General features: G+C 43.3%; 1 protein-coding gene across 1 annotated transcript in view; it reads right to left on the bottom strand.

The window, feature by feature from the left end:
• The window catches only part of slc24a3 (solute carrier family 24 member 3), a 382506-nt gene that overhangs the window by 15202 nt on the left and 350274 nt on the right, over positions 1 to 17030 (bottom strand). Inside the window, exons 14-16 of the mRNA XM_072581405.1 lie at positions 14307 to 14421; positions 7525 to 7637; positions 2575 to 2640 (exon numbers count right to left, since the gene is read on the bottom strand). Coding sequence (XP_072437506.1) covers positions 2575 to 2640; positions 7525 to 7637; positions 14307 to 14421 — 294 coding nt within the window. The remainder of the gene's footprint in view (positions 1 to 2574; positions 2641 to 7524; positions 7638 to 14306; positions 14422 to 17030) is intronic.

The following is a 17030-nucleotide window of genomic DNA, read 5'->3' as shown; positions in this document are numbered from 1 at the left end:
TATTTTCCCGTCTATTCTTTGACACGCTAACTTAAATCTTGTTGTACTTGAGAGTTTAGCAGGATGCTACACTTGCTGTGGATTAATGAGGCACCTTGTTTTCTGGTTGTTCTGCTCCCCACCTGAAGGTGTGGGGTCCCAATTAATGGAAGGACAATGCTGCAGCCTAGCTTCATATCATGCTGCCTGTTCATCCTCCACAAGCAGCTTCAGTGGGGGAAAAGGGCAAAGAATATCACAGCTGAACCTAACTGTAAACCCTCAATATGCACATGTTTATGGTCAAGCTTGTGAACACCGATCAGGACCACAGTGCGGAGAGACTTCTCCTGAGCAGCAATGTACAGACTGAAAGAGATTCGTGGATTTGCATATAAATCTATTGAAACCTGGACCTCTACCCTGACTGATTAAACATTTAAGGGCTGTCTTGCATATGTTCAACTCATTCCCATAACCCTTTGACCTTTTCCTTATACATTCTATGTCTAGGATCTTCCTCTCTCACTAGCACCTGATGAGGGAGCAGCGCTCCGAAAGCTAGTGTTTTTAAATAAACCCCGTTGGACTACAGTCATGTGATTTTTGACCCAGACTGGATTGGCTGTGAAGAGCTGCAGTAGCATGTCTGATGATAAGTAACTTGGTAAGCTAGGAGTGTAAATATATTAAAAATACACGAATAATTGTTGGTTGGTGAGAGGTCCTAATTAACCTAAAATCAGATGAGCAAACTTTTTACAGAAAGTATGAAGGAAAATGCTTGCAATCCTTTAATTTTAGAATGGCAGATTTTAAAATGAAGTACCAAAGAATAAATTTGATCCCAGTTGTTTTTTTTCCTATTCATTCATGGGATGTGTGTGCCTCTAGCTAGGCCAGCATTTATTGCCCAGAGACCAGTTAAGAGTCAACCACATTGCTGTGGGTCTGGAGTCACATGTAGGCCAGACCAGGTAAGGATGGCAATTTCCTTCTCTGAAGGACATTACTGAACCAGATGGGTTTTTCCCCTAACTATGGTTTCACGGTCAGCCTTAGACACTCAATTCCAGATTCTTTATTCATTTTAAACTCCACCATCTGCTGTGGCAGGATTTGAACTTGGGTCCCTGAAACATTAGCTCAGTTTCTGGATTAGATTCCCCTACAGTACGGAAACAGGCCCTTCAGCCCAACAAGTCCATACCGACCCTCTGGAGAGTAACCCATCCAGATCCATTCCCCTAACTAATGCACCTAACACTATGGGCAATTTAACACAGCCGATTCACCTGGCCTGCAGAGTACCCAGAGGAAACCCACACAGACACAGGGAGAACGTGCAAACTCCACACAGACAGCTGCCCAAGGCTGGAATTGAACCCAGGTCCCCAGCCCTATGAGGCAGCAGTGCTAACCACTGAGCCACCATGCCACCCCAAGTCTATTGATAATCTATTGATAGTATCATTAGTCCTTTGGCTGCCCATTGAATTAAATCCCTCCCCATGAATTAATGGTTTTCCTAAACAGCATTTTTGGTAACATGTGATTGCTCGGCTGAAGAATGTTTACAGATTTAAGGACAACAATATTCATTGAAATAAAAATTAATGCCCGTTAATTTTTCACATTATGGCTGAAAAACCACCTGATTTTAGTTTCAAAGGTTCAAGCATGAAGACAATGAGTTCATAATATTTAATAGCTTTCTAGGTCACTAAATGACCAAGTTTTGGTGGCAGTGAAACATTAGTAGTGTTCTTCCAAAGGATTTATACTTGATGTGGACGTTCTAACAATTAGACGTGATAAGAGACCCCGCTGTGTAATTTCCATCCATTTAAAATTCACAATCACACTTACACGCTGCAGGAAGCAACCGAACTTTTGCAGCATAACATTATCAAACTCCTTCACATCATCATAGCGCCACGATGCAAAATGGCACTGGAGTTTTTGTAACAGGCAGATAAACTGCCAGGACACTCAGTACAAGTAAAGAACAGGATTTCTTTTCCTGGTCTTTCTGCCGAGATAACATGTTGTTTTCAAGTCCTTGAGACAGACTTATCTGGAATAAAATGTCTGCTTGCAGACAGATCCAGGCTAGGAGGCTAATGATGAAGATTGTATCAAGTTAGACCGTTAATTTGAATATCTGTGTGGGTGGACTGAATTTAATTCATGTTGGTCATGATTTCAACTCAGATTGGTTGAAACAGAATCTCCATTTAGTTGAAAGCACTTTAAGCTGACTTGAAAGAAGGGAGGAAAGCAGACATTGTGTGAAGAGCAAATAGTGAAACTATGTTCCTGTAAGAAATAGGGGAAGCTGTAAGTTTTTAATAGTGCACCAAAGGGTATGTGGAAAAATAATGCAGGTTTGAGGAAAGAATGTTCTCGCAGACTCAGAATGCACCCTTTGCCTCTTACAGAAAATCAACAAAGCCAGATGTTATGAGGTTTGTAACATACAGCCATGGAGTTATGGTAACAACATTGGATAAACCCCAAGGGTAATTCATCACTGGCTCAGTGATGGCATCAGAATGGCAGTATACAATGGCAACGACTGAGTCCATTACTTACTGTTACGAAAACAGAAGCTAGCAGCAATCCTACCGAATACACAAGGCCCCGGCTGTTCAACGCTAACTACAGAAAGGAAAAGAGAATATTTTATGACCTTGTTAGAAAAATGCACAGTGTTCGTGTTAGACTACTTTCAAGTGATTTCTGCTGAGTGGAGCAAGATGTAAATGTTACGGTTTAAGCTCCAGCTCATCAACTAATCTGTCACTTTCTTTGTTTTCACACTGTCACCTTCTATCGACTCTCATAGACAACGGAACAGCTGTTCCAATTCTGGATGTAGGTTTGCCCAACCTGACCTGCAAATCTTCTCAAACCTTGCGAGTTATTCCAATGTCTCAAAGCAATAGATCAGAGAACCAATTGCCCATGATTTTGTAATAAGTGTTCTCTATATTCAAAATATCTTCCAATATGTGACCATCTTGGAAATCTCTGGCAATGACTCATAGTTGCACAGGTCCTGGCTTTCCCTGGTTATTGGTACATTCTTCATGTATGAGCTTGGACAGCAAGTATTGGCATGCTACTTCATGTGGGTGTGGGGAGTAATCTCAATGATGCTTGATGTCATTCTGTCCTAAATCCATTGTTAAGGAATATTGCAGTATCAGAAGGATCGCTATCCTTGGAAACCAATACCTACAATTAAGGGCACTCCCAGCCTTGACATTATATAAACCCATTTTTGCTTTATTGTTTCTGACTCTGATAATTAAGGAATGGATATCTCTTTCTCGTGGATACAATGGAATTGCTGGACATCCCATTCTTACAGGGGCCACCTCAATATCGTAACATTCACAGTTATCAGTCCGCATTATATACCACGTCCCTGTAGCAATCCAGATGGATAAAATCGGCTAATTTTCCAAAGAGTGCTGACCTACTTTGTTTTTAATGTTGAGAAAGAGCTCCCCATTTCTGACGGGAGATTCCAATCACGGTTCCTTCAGAAATGTGGAGCGTACTTTAGGCCTGACAGATCCTGTGAAGTGCAGGATTGTCAGGGAAAGTCAAGCCAAGTCCCCTTTTTGACGGCATCAATTGATGGATTCTGTGCTTTACATGTCCATCATCACAGATAGTCACTTTGACAGCTCTGGATGTAGGTTTGCTCGCTGAGCTGGAAGGTTCGTTTTCAGATGTTCTGTCACCGTACTAGGTTACATCATCAGTGAGAGTCTCCGGTGAAGCACCGGTGTTATTTCCCGCTTCCCTAAACACATAAATAGAAAGCAGGACATAACACCAGTGCTTTGCCGGAGGCTGACTGATGATGTTACCTAGTATGGTGACGAAACGTCTGAAAACAAACCTTCCACCTCAGCGAGCAAACCTACATCCAGAGCTGTCAAAGTGGCTATCTGTGATGATGGACATGTAAAGCACAGAATCCATCAATTGATGCCGTCAAAAAGGGGACTTGGCTTGACTTTCCCTGACAATCCTGCACTTCACAGGATCTGTCAGGTCTAAAGTACGCTCCACATTTCTGAAGGAACCCTGATTGGAATCTCCCGTCAGAAATGGGGAGCTCTTTCTCAACATTAAAAACAAAGTAGGTCAGCACTCTGGAAAATTAGCCGATTTTATCCATCTGGATTGCTACAGGGGCGTGGTATATAATGCAGACTGATAACTTCCAGCTCAGCGAGCAAACTTATATCCAGAGCCTCAACCAGAGCTACAAATCTTCTCAAAATTCATTAATTCTGACAGCTCCTGGGAAAGGCTAACTGCACAACTGTGAGTTTAGGGTGCCAGTCGTATCAGGTGCCAGGACTGTAGGGTGCTGGATGGGTAAGGTAAAAGGTAAGTGTGGTGCAAGTTGTCAGGTCTGGTGGCAAGAGGAATTAGGTCCAGAGGTGAGAGTGGGTGTAGGGTACATGGTTGTGGGGCAGGACTGTATCAGGGTCTGGAGCTTGTAGGGGGTTAGTGTGACAGATTCAGGGTTAAGCTGGGTTTTAAATGGTCCAACATTTCCGGGGTGAAAATTTATTTAACTGCAGGGGAACCCTCGGATTGAAATGGATGATTTTGGAAGGTCCCTAGGTGCAGGAGAATTGGCCAGAGGATTCTTCGATGCTCTGGACTCTTCCCTCGGAGTCTGCGATGTTGGGCTTTCCTCCATCTAAGCTTCAGAAATGACTAACTGCCTTGGATTTTCCAATGGTCAGTGCTTCCGTACGTTATGAGGAAGGGTTACAGGACCCGAAATGTTAACGCGAATTTCACTCCACAGATGCTGAGATTTTCCAGCAATTTCTGGTTTTGCTTCAGATTTCCAGCATCTGCAGTTCTTCTGGTTTTCTTTCTGTCGAGTGCTTAAGCCTGTGTTTGTCTGACCTATCCCTCAATGAGTCTGAAATTCCAGCTATGCGGCAGCTCTTTGAGAGTTCGGTTAACAGCTTTACCGATCCGGCCAAAGACATTCTCAGATGTCTGTGCAGGTGAATTGTTGGTTAGTATCCCAGGTGACCTGCCAAATGAACTGGTGCTAATTGGAAAGTCTTAGTTAGTTTCAGTGACCGGCTGGGGTGTCCAGACACTTGTCAAATGATGATATTCTGTGTCTCTGGTTTGGGAGCAGGTAGCAAGGAAAGGAGGAGATGGGAGACTGGGATGGGACCATTCGCTGCTGACGATTAGCCACTGCCCTTAGACCACCGAGGTCGCTTAGCCACCGCCCATTGGCCACTGAAGACGATTCCGCAAATAAGCAGATTCACTGCTGATGATTAGCCACTGCCCTTTGCCCTTCTTTTAAGCTTGTTTTCTTTTCCGATTTACCCTCAAATCTTCAAAATGGAAACAGAAATTATTAGTAAACGTGGGAATACGAAGTTTTACCACGATGATTTTATATATGTTTTTGATAAACTATCCAAGAGTGATTCGAGTTTTAAGTTTTGGCGATGTGAACAAAGGGGCCGGTGTAATGGACGGATCCACACCAAGAGTGGCACTGTGATAAAAACAACAAATGGACACACACATTCTCCTTCCGCAGCAAGTGTCCAAGTTACGAAAGTGAAAACAAGTTTAAAACGTCGTGCAGAAGAATCGCAGGAAGTACCTAGTGTTCTTATTAACAAATGTGTAGCTGATGTCCCTCAGTCACTCCTAGCATCTTTACCGACGACAAGCAGCATGAAGAAAATAATTCGACGATAAAGGAATGATATTAGTTTAGCGCCACCAAACCCTACTGATCTTCAGCATTTGGTGATTCCAATTAGATACAAAGTATATAAGCCGGATAATGGAGCAGAAGAAAAATAGACGTGGCAGTAGCCGAAGGGCACCTTTGTTTCCCCATGATATGTGGTCGGTCTATGAGACAATAATAAACGATGAATATCGCACAAATAATCACGCTGAAGCCGCTCATCAGAGAATTGCTTTTGAACTCGGAGCTCACCGTATGGAAATTTATTGGAATGTTAATGAAAGTGCAAAAGGGGCGTGATTTATATATGGAACAGCTGATAGTTGGTTACCCACCACAAATAAAACTAAAAGAAATCGAGAAGCAAACGATTGAATTTAAAAAATTGTTCTTGAATACGGTGAAAGAGATTGTTTGGAATATCTTAGAGGAATAGTGCATAACTATCAAATGAACTAAAAAAATTCATTGTTTAATATTAATGTGAGATTTTACTGCCATTATAAAGATTTTTAAAATATATTTCCTTTTTCTGGTTAAAGTTTGTAACTCATTTTTATATATAAACCAATAAAATGATATTTATTTTACCTCTTTTTTTATCAATATGTAGTATGTAGTTGTATAAATAAAGGGGACTGAGAAGTATGAAAGAACAGGCAGGAGGGAAAACAATTCGTACATATATATATATTTCCGGTGGTGAATAGTCTCCAGAGGTCAAACAACCCCACTGGAGAAACGCTGGTGGAGAACTGGCAGTGGCTAATCATCGGTGGTGAATCTGCCGTGGTGAATCATCACCAACCCTGGGAGACTTGTGGGTGGCACAGTGGTTAGCACTGCTGCCTCACAGCGCCAGAGACCCGGGTTCAATTCCCGACTCAGGCGACTGACTGTGTGGAGTTTGCACATTCTCCCCGTGTCTGCGTGGGTTTCCTCCGGGTGCTCCGGTTTCCTCCCACAATCCAAAGAATGTGCAGGTCAGGTGAATTGGCCATGCTAAACTGCCTGTAGTGTTAGGTAAAGGAGTAAATGTAGGGGAATGGGTGGGTTGCGCTTCGGCGGGTCGGTGTGGACTTGTTGGGCCGAAGGGCCTGTTTCCACACTGTAAGTAATCTAATCTAACTTGTACTGTCTCATTCACCTCCAACTGTGCTGCTCGTGTATCCATCAAATGTATTTCCATGGTGCTTCAATTTCCCTCCTTTGTCATCTTCAGTAATCTTTAGTTGTTCAGCATCTAACATTTCTGAATAATCCAAATTGTTCAAGATGGATCAAGAGCAAAAACCATTAGGTGGGGGTTGTCAGGTGCAGTCGTGGAGTCTTGGAGGGATTTTAATGTTGAAGGTGTTAATGGAAGGAAAGACACTCACACTGAAAAAAGACTGTGTAGTTTTGCAAAGGTCGAAATGGAAAGAGACTGTTGGAATATGAGAATCATTGTCAAGATTAGAGTGGTGCTGGAAAAGCACAGCAGGTCAGGCAGCATCCGAGGAGCAGGAAAATCGACGTTTCGGGCAAAAGCCCTTCATCTGGAGGATCATTGCCAAGGCTGGCTTTAATTGTGTGAACTATTGGATTGAGTTATGAGTCGGGAAGCGGGGAGGACAACACGTTTAGTGCAACGTCAGGGAGTCCAAGAAACAAATACTACATTTTGGGCACTGTGTATCACTTCAGAAAGTTGGTAAATAAAGTCAGGCTAAAGAGGTGAAGACTGCAATATGTTTACACTCAATAACTGCGCAGGGGTTCAGCTGAAGACTTACGTATGAGCCGTAATTCACCACAATTGTTTTTATAGTCCAGGGTAGGCCAAGCCCCATCAAGATGTCGAAGACATTGCTTCCTATAGAATTAGATACTGCCATATCTCCCATGCCTGTGAAGATCAGAAGAAGTCATTCGTTATCCAACACCTTATTCACTCTTTTGCTGTTACCTCATACCTTTTGGACATGTTGAGTGCTGAACCAGTCAATGATTGCAATATTTCTTTCACTTCCCCTTATTCAGGTCTAACCCATGGACAGAGAATACACACCATCCATTTTTACTCAAAACGTACATTTTCTTGTGCAGATCATGGTTTGCTATTGGAGTGAAGCCTCCATCTTGGCTTTGTAAGATTCCAGCTTCCTCCTGTAAGTACACAATATCTCCTGGATTGATGCCTTGTGCAAATCTAACAATTTTGCAGTGAGATTGCAATTCTAGATCATTATGTGCATTAGGAATAACAATCAGCACAGACTCCCAGCATCTTACTCAACTCCGTTCCCCAACCCCAGAATAATTGAACATCTCTTTAAATGACCCTCTGCTTCCTTTTCTTTAGCCAGTTAAGGTCTTCTGACTTTACAGTAAAGAGCAGAGAAGCTTTTGTTTGTCATTTCTGCCGTATACAACTAATTCAGTAAAAAACGAGACAGCGTTCCTCCAGGACCAAGGTGCTGCGTGGACAGCACAAACTACACGATCATACACAGGGCAGCATAAAGTGCATAAGAAGTGCAAAACACGCAAGTGACAGTGTAATAATAAGAATGACAATTAATAAACATTGTTCTAGCAGCAATTTGAAGTTGTGCAAAGAATTTCAGATGGGAACAATCCGATCATAAGCTAAGGAGTCTGATGGCTTGGGGGAAGAGACTGTTGCACAGTCTGACCATGAGAGACTGAATGCTCCAGTATCTTCCGACAGATGGCAGGAGGGAGAAACGTTTGAAAAAGGGGTGTGTGGGGTCCCCCACAATGCTCTTAGCCTTTCGGATGCAGCATGTGGTGTAAGTGTCTGTAATGGAGGGGAGAGAGACCCTGATGATCCTCTCAGCTGTCCTCACTATCGTTAATGCTCCATTCTCCAATATCATCCCCTCCGGAACCTCAGCCTTCAGCTCACGTCTATGTAACCTGAACCTCCACTGTGTCTATTTGTGTGAAACAGGCTGCTGTTTTAGACATGAATGCACTGCTTTTGATTCCTGTTATTTTTACTTCTCTTGATACCTTGTCTTTTTGGACTCTGCCAGTGCGTCAACAAACACGGCCACTCTCTACATTCCCCTCCAGAATATCGAATTACTTTGAAAGAAAATTGGTGCCATTGACAAGCTTTTTCTGAACCGTTTTGCTGATGTTGTGAATTTCAGGGAACCTTGCCAACATTAATCCCAGTCCCTGCTTTCTGAAAGAATAACTTCGCGCAAAAGCAGCTCTCCTCGCTACCTGAGCCAAGAATCCTTGGCTTTCCTATTTTCCCTTGTCCCCGTCTGAGCTCAGAAGTCACACAACACCAGGTTATAGTCCGACAGGTTTATTTGAAATCACAAGCTTTCAGAGTGCTGCTCCTTCATCGGGTGAAACATTACCAGTCTCTGCTTCTGGACCACCTTTACCCGGTGTGGTAATCGGTTCTCTTTTCTCAGATACTGTCCCCTCCATTTCAAAATCACCATCTTGCCCTGCTCCTTCTGAAACGACTCCTGGCTCTCCAGTCATTGCAAACAATTTCCATTTGTGACATCGTCTTCAAAGTCTTCGCGTGTTCCCAAACCAATGCACGTCACTGCTTCCAGTTCCATATCTGAATTTCTCCAATCACGTTTCCACTTCAGTAAGAGCACTGGTAGAATCCATATCAAAGTCACACAAATTCACGCAATATGGCCATGAACTTGGAGTAGGTTTCTTCCTCGTCCTTTCTGTAGCCTTCTGCAAAATTGATCCCACCATTCACCTCAGAAGCTTCTTCCTTGCTCTGTAAACCAGTGGGACTGCCTTATCTTTATTCTAATTCTTTTTGTCAAACGTTGCCTGAACATCTCCAGAGCTGGCCTCTCTTCTCAGCTCTGTACCATTGTGTCTCAGTCTGCTGAAGGATCCATGCTTGGTCCCTTTGACTTCCATCTACTCGAAGCCCTGGTCCAGATGTAAAGACCGAATTTCCATTGAGATGACCTTTTTTCAATATGGCGCACAGATGATGGAAGCAGAAGATCTGGTGGAAACAGAGCTTGCTGCCTGCTTGCTTTTGAGATTTGGCGCCTTATCCACACATGAATATGTAATGAGCTGAGAAGAGCAAAGACGTGTAAGAGAACTGAACCTGCTCCCTCCTGATTTAAAGCCCCACCCCTGACACACACAGCCTGAAAACCAGGGAAACCCACTCCTTCAAGTCTGCAATGTCATCTGCATTTTTAATCTCCAGCTCATCCATTGTTTCAGGTTGAACCAGGCAATTTGCAACCTATTGGAGCCCCCAAGCGGAACTTTTGACAACATTTCCTCCCCATGATGAAGACTGCATACTTCTACCTTCCACTTACCTAGTCTTCCAGGCTCAGCCTGTCTGCGAACGAATACCTCGTCCACATTTTTCTCCTCTAGACTTCACTATTCCTGGACGTCCTCCAACCTCTGTCGACCCTTCGCTGATCTCAGCTAGTCCCATTCATTTATCATCTTTATGCTTACTGACTTACGTTGGCTACTGTTGCACGTTTACAATTCTCACTTCCCCGTCTAAGTTCCTTCCGGGCTTTGCACCTCCCTATGCTCGATCCTTCTCTTGAGGCCAAACAATCTCTGCATACCTGTAACTTGGGCGGATTGGGCATTCTTCATGCATTTCATCCCTTCAGCCCATCTCGGTGCTCGACTATGGGATTATCTACTTCTTCACTGCATCCCTCTAAGACCCTTTTTAGAATCCTCTTTGACTAAGTGTTCAGTCAGCTCTGCTTACACGCTTGGCTTTGGATTATCTGTGATCTTTTCCTTGATAATATTCTTGTGCAGTGTTTTCTGATGTATTCCGCATGTCAAAGGTGCTATAAAAACACAAAATTCTCATTGCGTGGTCTATTGTTCATGTCTCTTTTGATTACATCTGTAACAACTAGCTATTGAACAGCATAACAATTCCATGGTCACGCTCATACAATGACATTAATACATCAACCGTTGCTAATGTGGCACAGTGGCTCAGTGGTTAGCACTGCTGCCTCACAGCACCAGGGACCGAGCAGTTCGATTCCAGCCTCAGGTGACTATCTCATTCAACTCAATGAGATTTGCTTTCTTACATTCTCCCTGGGTTTCCTCTGAGTGCTCTAGTTTCCTCCCACAGTCTAAAGATATGCAGGTTAGATAAATCAGCCATGGTAAATTGCCCACAGTGTTCAGGGATGTGTAGGTGCATTAGTCAGGGGTAAGTATAGGGTAGGGGGACTGGGTCTGGGTGCGTGATTCTTTGGAGGGTCGGTGTGGACTTGTTGGGCCGAATGGCCTGTTTCCACACTGTAGGGATTCTGTACATTCTTTTGTAGTGTTTCTTGAACACTGAATCTCTCAAGGTGTTTCTTTCTGCTGAAGTTCACAAAATTTATAGATGCTGGAGTTAGGCCAAAGTAGTGATTGGGTTGCCAAAAAAAATGGAAGATGGATGGTCTGCATGAAGTACATTTCAGGGAATCAGAGAGAAAAGGGAGAAACCTCATGGTGTAGATAGATTTGAAAGGTGGAACAACCCACATTGACACAAACAAAGTATATGCCCAATCTGAAATGACAGGACTTCCCTGATTAATTCTTTGATTAGATTCCCCACAGTGTGGAAACAGGCCCTTCGGCCCAACAAGTCCACATCAACTCCGGAGAGTAACCCACCCAGACCCATTTCCCTACGCTATATTTACCCCTGACTAACGCACCTAACACTATGGGCAATTTAGCATGGCCAATCCACCTGACCTGCACATCTTTGGAATGTGGGTGGAAATCGGAGCACCCAGAGGAAACCCACACAGACATGGGGTGAATGTGCAAACTCCACACAGACAGTCGCCCGAGGCTGGGTCCCTGGTGCTGTGAGGCAGCAGTGCTAACCACTGAGCCACTGTGCCACCCCAAATGACGATACTCTAGTATTTGAGAAACTTGTTTGGCTTATATTTGAATCTGCCTCTCGGATCTTTTCCCATGTACCTTTGCCAGTGGCAAGATCTTTTTTCTCTTTTTTCTTTTTCTTAATCTCCTGTTTATATTTCTTTTTCTTTCTTTAAGTTTTCCTTTTATTTTCTTTACCCCCACATTACCGTCTAACTGCGGTAGTGCTTATATTTACCCCCAGCACCCATGTTGTGTGTGAGCAAGTGTAAGACACAGTGAGAGACAACAGGTCATAGAGTCATAGAGATGTACAGCATGGAAACAGACCCTTCGGTCCAACCCGTCCATGCCGACCAGATATCCCAATCCAATCTAGTCCCACCTGCCAGCACCCGGCCCATATCCCTCCAAACCCTTCCTATTCATATACCCATCCAGGTGCCTTTTAAATTTTGCAATTGTACTAGCCTCCACCACATCCTCTGACAGTTCATTCCATACAAGCACCACCCTCTGCGTGAAAAGGTTGCCCCTTAAGTCTCTTTCATATCTTTCCCTCTCACCCTAAACCTATGCCCTCTAGTTCTGGCCTCCCCCACCCCCAGGGAAAAGACTTGGTCTATTTACCCTATCCATGCCCCTCATGATTTTATAAACCTCTATAAGGTCACCCCTCAGCCTCCGACGCTCCAGGGAAAACAGCCCCAGCCTGTTCAGCCTCTCCCTATAGCTCAAATCCTCCAACCCTGGCAACATCCTTGTAAATCGTTTCTGAATGCTTTCAAGTTTCACAACATCTTTCCGATAGGAAGGAGACCAGAATTGCATGCAATATTCCAACTGTGGCCTTAACCAATGCCCTGTACAGCCATAACTTGACCTCCCAAGTCCTGTACTCAATACTCTGACCAATAAAGGAAAGCATACCAACTGTGGCCTTAACCAATGTCCTGTACAGCCGTAACATGACCTCCCAAGTCCTGTACTCAATACTCTGACCAATAAAGGAAAGCATACCAGACACCTTCTTCACTATCCTATCTATCTGTGACTCTACTTTCAAGGAGCTATGAACTTGCACTCCAAGCTTTCTTTGTTCAACAACACTTCCTAGGACCATACCATTAAGTGTATAAGTCCTAATAAGATTTGCTTTCCCAAAATGCAGCACCTCGCATTTATCTGAATTAAACTCCATCTGCCACTTCTCAGCCCATTGGCCCATCTGATCAAGATCCCATTGTAATCTGAGGTAACCCTCTTCGCTGTCCACTATACCTCCAATTTTGGTGTCATCTGCAAACTTACTAACTATACGTCTTATGCTCACATCCAAATCATTTATATAAATGACGGAAAACAGTGGACCCAGCACCGATCCTTGTGGCACTCCACTGGTCACAGGCCTCCAGTCTGAAAAACAACCCTCCACCACCACCCTCTGTCTTCTACCTTTCAGCCAGTTCTGACTCCCATGGGGAACCTTGTCGAATGCCTTACTGAAGTCCATATAGATCTGTACAAATCTTTATTCAATTTCCACCACCAGAAAGAAAGGAAACATTCAAGTGGGCAGTGACAAGCAATGCTCTTCTCAGAGGGCGTTTTGTGATCAAACAGGGAAGGGGAGGGCAGGGATTAAATCAAAATAGAGTTGGAGGGGGAAATAAAACACTCCACTCCCCGTGGTGCCCACCTCTCCCTGAAAATCTCAAGGCAAAATCTTTTTATTTTATCTTTCTGCCTTAGGGGACTATTTAGGGATGTATGAACAGGCCTTGGTGCTGATATCCAAAGTTTAAATCAATGTTGCCATTAAACCTGCACACACCCTGGCTTTAGATACGGACAGGTCTCAGCGCTCTGATTTAGAATTGTCCTGCAACATGACAGGAGCTAAAAGTTGGACTGTTTTAAAAGTACACAAAACTTAGATAGGATGCAGCAATATTCACCCAAATGGATTCGAATTGGGTGGATTTTGTGAGCCAGATGATCATGATCCTTGGCTGTGAGCATTAATTCAGTGAAAATTGACAACAGCGCGGCAGTGGGTCATCTTCTGTGTGTGCTGTTGAAGATGGAAACGAAGGAGCAGTGGTTTGGATCAAACCCACAACCGGACTGTGCTGGAGAGAACTTGAGGCTGGCTTTGGGGATTAGAAATGTTCCGTCCTCTCTGCAGGATATTCCTTATTTTGATCAACATGAATAAACAAGTGCAAGAAAGGAAGAGCTGAAATGTGTTGCTGGAAAAGCGCAGCAGGTCAGGAAGCATCCAAGGAACAGGAGAATTGACGTTTCGGGCATCAGCCCTTCTTCAGGAAATGATTTCCTGAAGAAGGGCTGATGCTCGACACGTCGATTCTTCTGCTCCTTGGATGCTGCCTGACCTGCTGCGCTTTTCCAGCAACACATTTTCAGCTCTGATCTCCAGCATCTGCAGTCCTCACTTTCTCCTCTAAGAAAGGAAGAACGTTGCAATGTACAACAAGGGCAGCACCTTGTAATACGTGGATGGAGAAGGAGCTGTCTGATTCCACCAAATTATATCAAAGATAAGCAGCTTGTTGTACAATTCAGGTTTGAACATTTAAATCAACAATCAATGGCAATATATTACTCTTAGTGTTGATCTCTGTACTCTGCTTACCTTGCCGGGCAACTATAAGGCTGGCCATGCAATCTGGTACACTTGTCCCAGCTGCCAGGAAGGTGATTCCCATTATAACATCCGGAATTCCGAGCGTGTACCCAATTATCGTGACCTAGACAAGAGCACATTACTCTCGGTAACTGAACACAGGATTCTGAACCCTTTATGTTTTGGCGTTTGCACTAAGATAACTACCAGAGAATTTAAAAACCACACAACACCAGGTTATAGTCCAACAGGTCTATTTGGAAGCACTAGTATTGGGAGTGCTGCTCGTTTATCACTTGACAAAGGAGCAGCGCTCTGAAAGCTAGTCCTTCCAAATAAGCCTGTTGGACTATAACCTAGTGTTGTGTGATTTTGAACTTTGTCTGCGCCAGTCCAACACCAGCACCTCCACATCATACCAGAGAATCCTTTTATGGATTCATTTTGGTTATTCACATTATATTCGCTTCTTCTGTCTTTGTGCCTCCCAGTACTCCATACAAAAGTTTTGGCTCCCTGCATTATTCTTGCATTAGAGAGGTGCAACGTAATTGCCATTGGGGAAAAACTTTGCTGCTTTCTTGCCTTACTTATGGTCTGCATCATGATGCTCGGTGAGTCCCCTCACTGCTGCAGACTGGACACTTTCTCATGTTGACCGCATGACTATTGATTGTCCAGTCTTAACCCAAGTCCAAACGGTGTGAGAGCCCCATGACACAAAACTGCCTGAAACTGTTCATCTGACCCCACGGGAGGAGCTGGGATGTGAAACAGAAAGTGATGTATCATTGCACTAAACTAGACCAAAGCTTGAACAAGACTTCTCTGGAGCGAACCTATGCTATGTCTTGCCTGGGACCCCTTGATACTGATATAGGAAGAATTCCTGAGCACTAACATCTGAGTGAGCAGAACAAATTAGTAACAATATCAAGCATGACAGATGTCTTTTTAAGCTAAGATCCATCCCTAATTGCAATGATGTTGATGCTTTCAACCCAGTACTGTATTTATGAATCTTAAAATCTTTCGAATTAATTCTCAAAGTGGAGTTCATAAACATCCCACATCTATAGAGCCAATTTGCCAAAGAAAATCGCATCTATTGCTCCAGAAAGGTCGAAGGGCGAATTGAGAGAACAGTGGCTATAAAACGTTGGCCGATATTTGGTAATCGGATAAATGTGACATATTTTAGCTTGCGGGCCAGTGCGGTCACTCACATAGGTGGTCCCGGTAGCATAATAGAGAGGACAGAAGGCCAGCCTACAGCTGTGTCCAGTTTGTATCACTGGGTCTGACCTCACAGAGACGGCTTAAATAGCCAGGGTCTGGACCACCCCACGGGCAAGTGCATCACTCAGAGCACCTGGCTGAAGCCTTTTGGACGCCTTCCCACATTTTCTCCCAGATTGTTCTGTCTTGTGATATTTCCGAGACTACCAGGACACCTACTCCTTAAAACAGCTGTTAACAAAACACACACACACATAAACATACACATACACATACTATCATACACACATACACACACACATATATACACACGTACAATCACACACACATACATACACACATACACACACACATACAATCAATCACACACATATACACACACATACAATCACACACACACATACAATCACACACACACATAACACACACATACACATACATACAATCACACACACACATACAATCACACACATATACACACACACATACACATACAATCTCACACACACACATACAATCTCACACATATGCACACACACATACAATCACTGACACACATACATACGCATACAATCACACACACATATACACACACACATAATCACACACGCGCATACACACACATAATCACACACACATACAATCACACACACATATAACACACACATACACATACATACAATCACACACACACATACAATCTCACACATATGCACACACACATACAATCACAGACACACATACACACGCATACAATCACACACACATATACACACACACATAATCACACACGCGCATACACACACATAATCACACACACACATACAATCACACACACATATAACACACACATACACATACATACAATCACACACATACATACAATCACACACACACATACAATCACACACATATATACACACATACAATCACACACACACATACACACATACAATTACACACACACATACACACATACAATCACACACACACATACAATCACACACATATACACACACACATACAATCACACACATACACACACACATATACACACATACAATCACTCACATATACACACACATGTACACACACACACATATACATACACATACACACACGCATACAATCACACACTCATACAAACAATCACACAAACACATATACACACACATACAAGCGCACACACATATATACACACACATACAATCACACACACATACACACACATATACACACGCACACATATACACACGCACATACACACATACACACATTTACACACATACACTCACACACACACATAACGCACATACACACATATACACACATATACACACATACACACATTTACACACACATATACACACATGCACATACACACACATATACACACACATATACACACACACACACACACACACACACACACACATACAGAGTAAAACATCTGTGTCACTTCAAATAGCTATTTTCCAAACCATGGGGTGACTG

This window comes from Chiloscyllium punctatum, chromosome 11 (genome assembly GCF_047496795.1).
Source record: "Chiloscyllium punctatum isolate Juve2018m chromosome 11, sChiPun1.3, whole genome shotgun sequence".
In the NCBI taxonomy this organism is placed as follows: domain Eukaryota; kingdom Metazoa; phylum Chordata; class Chondrichthyes; order Orectolobiformes; family Hemiscylliidae; genus Chiloscyllium; species Chiloscyllium punctatum.
This window is presented reverse-complemented; position numbering and strand designations above follow the sequence as displayed.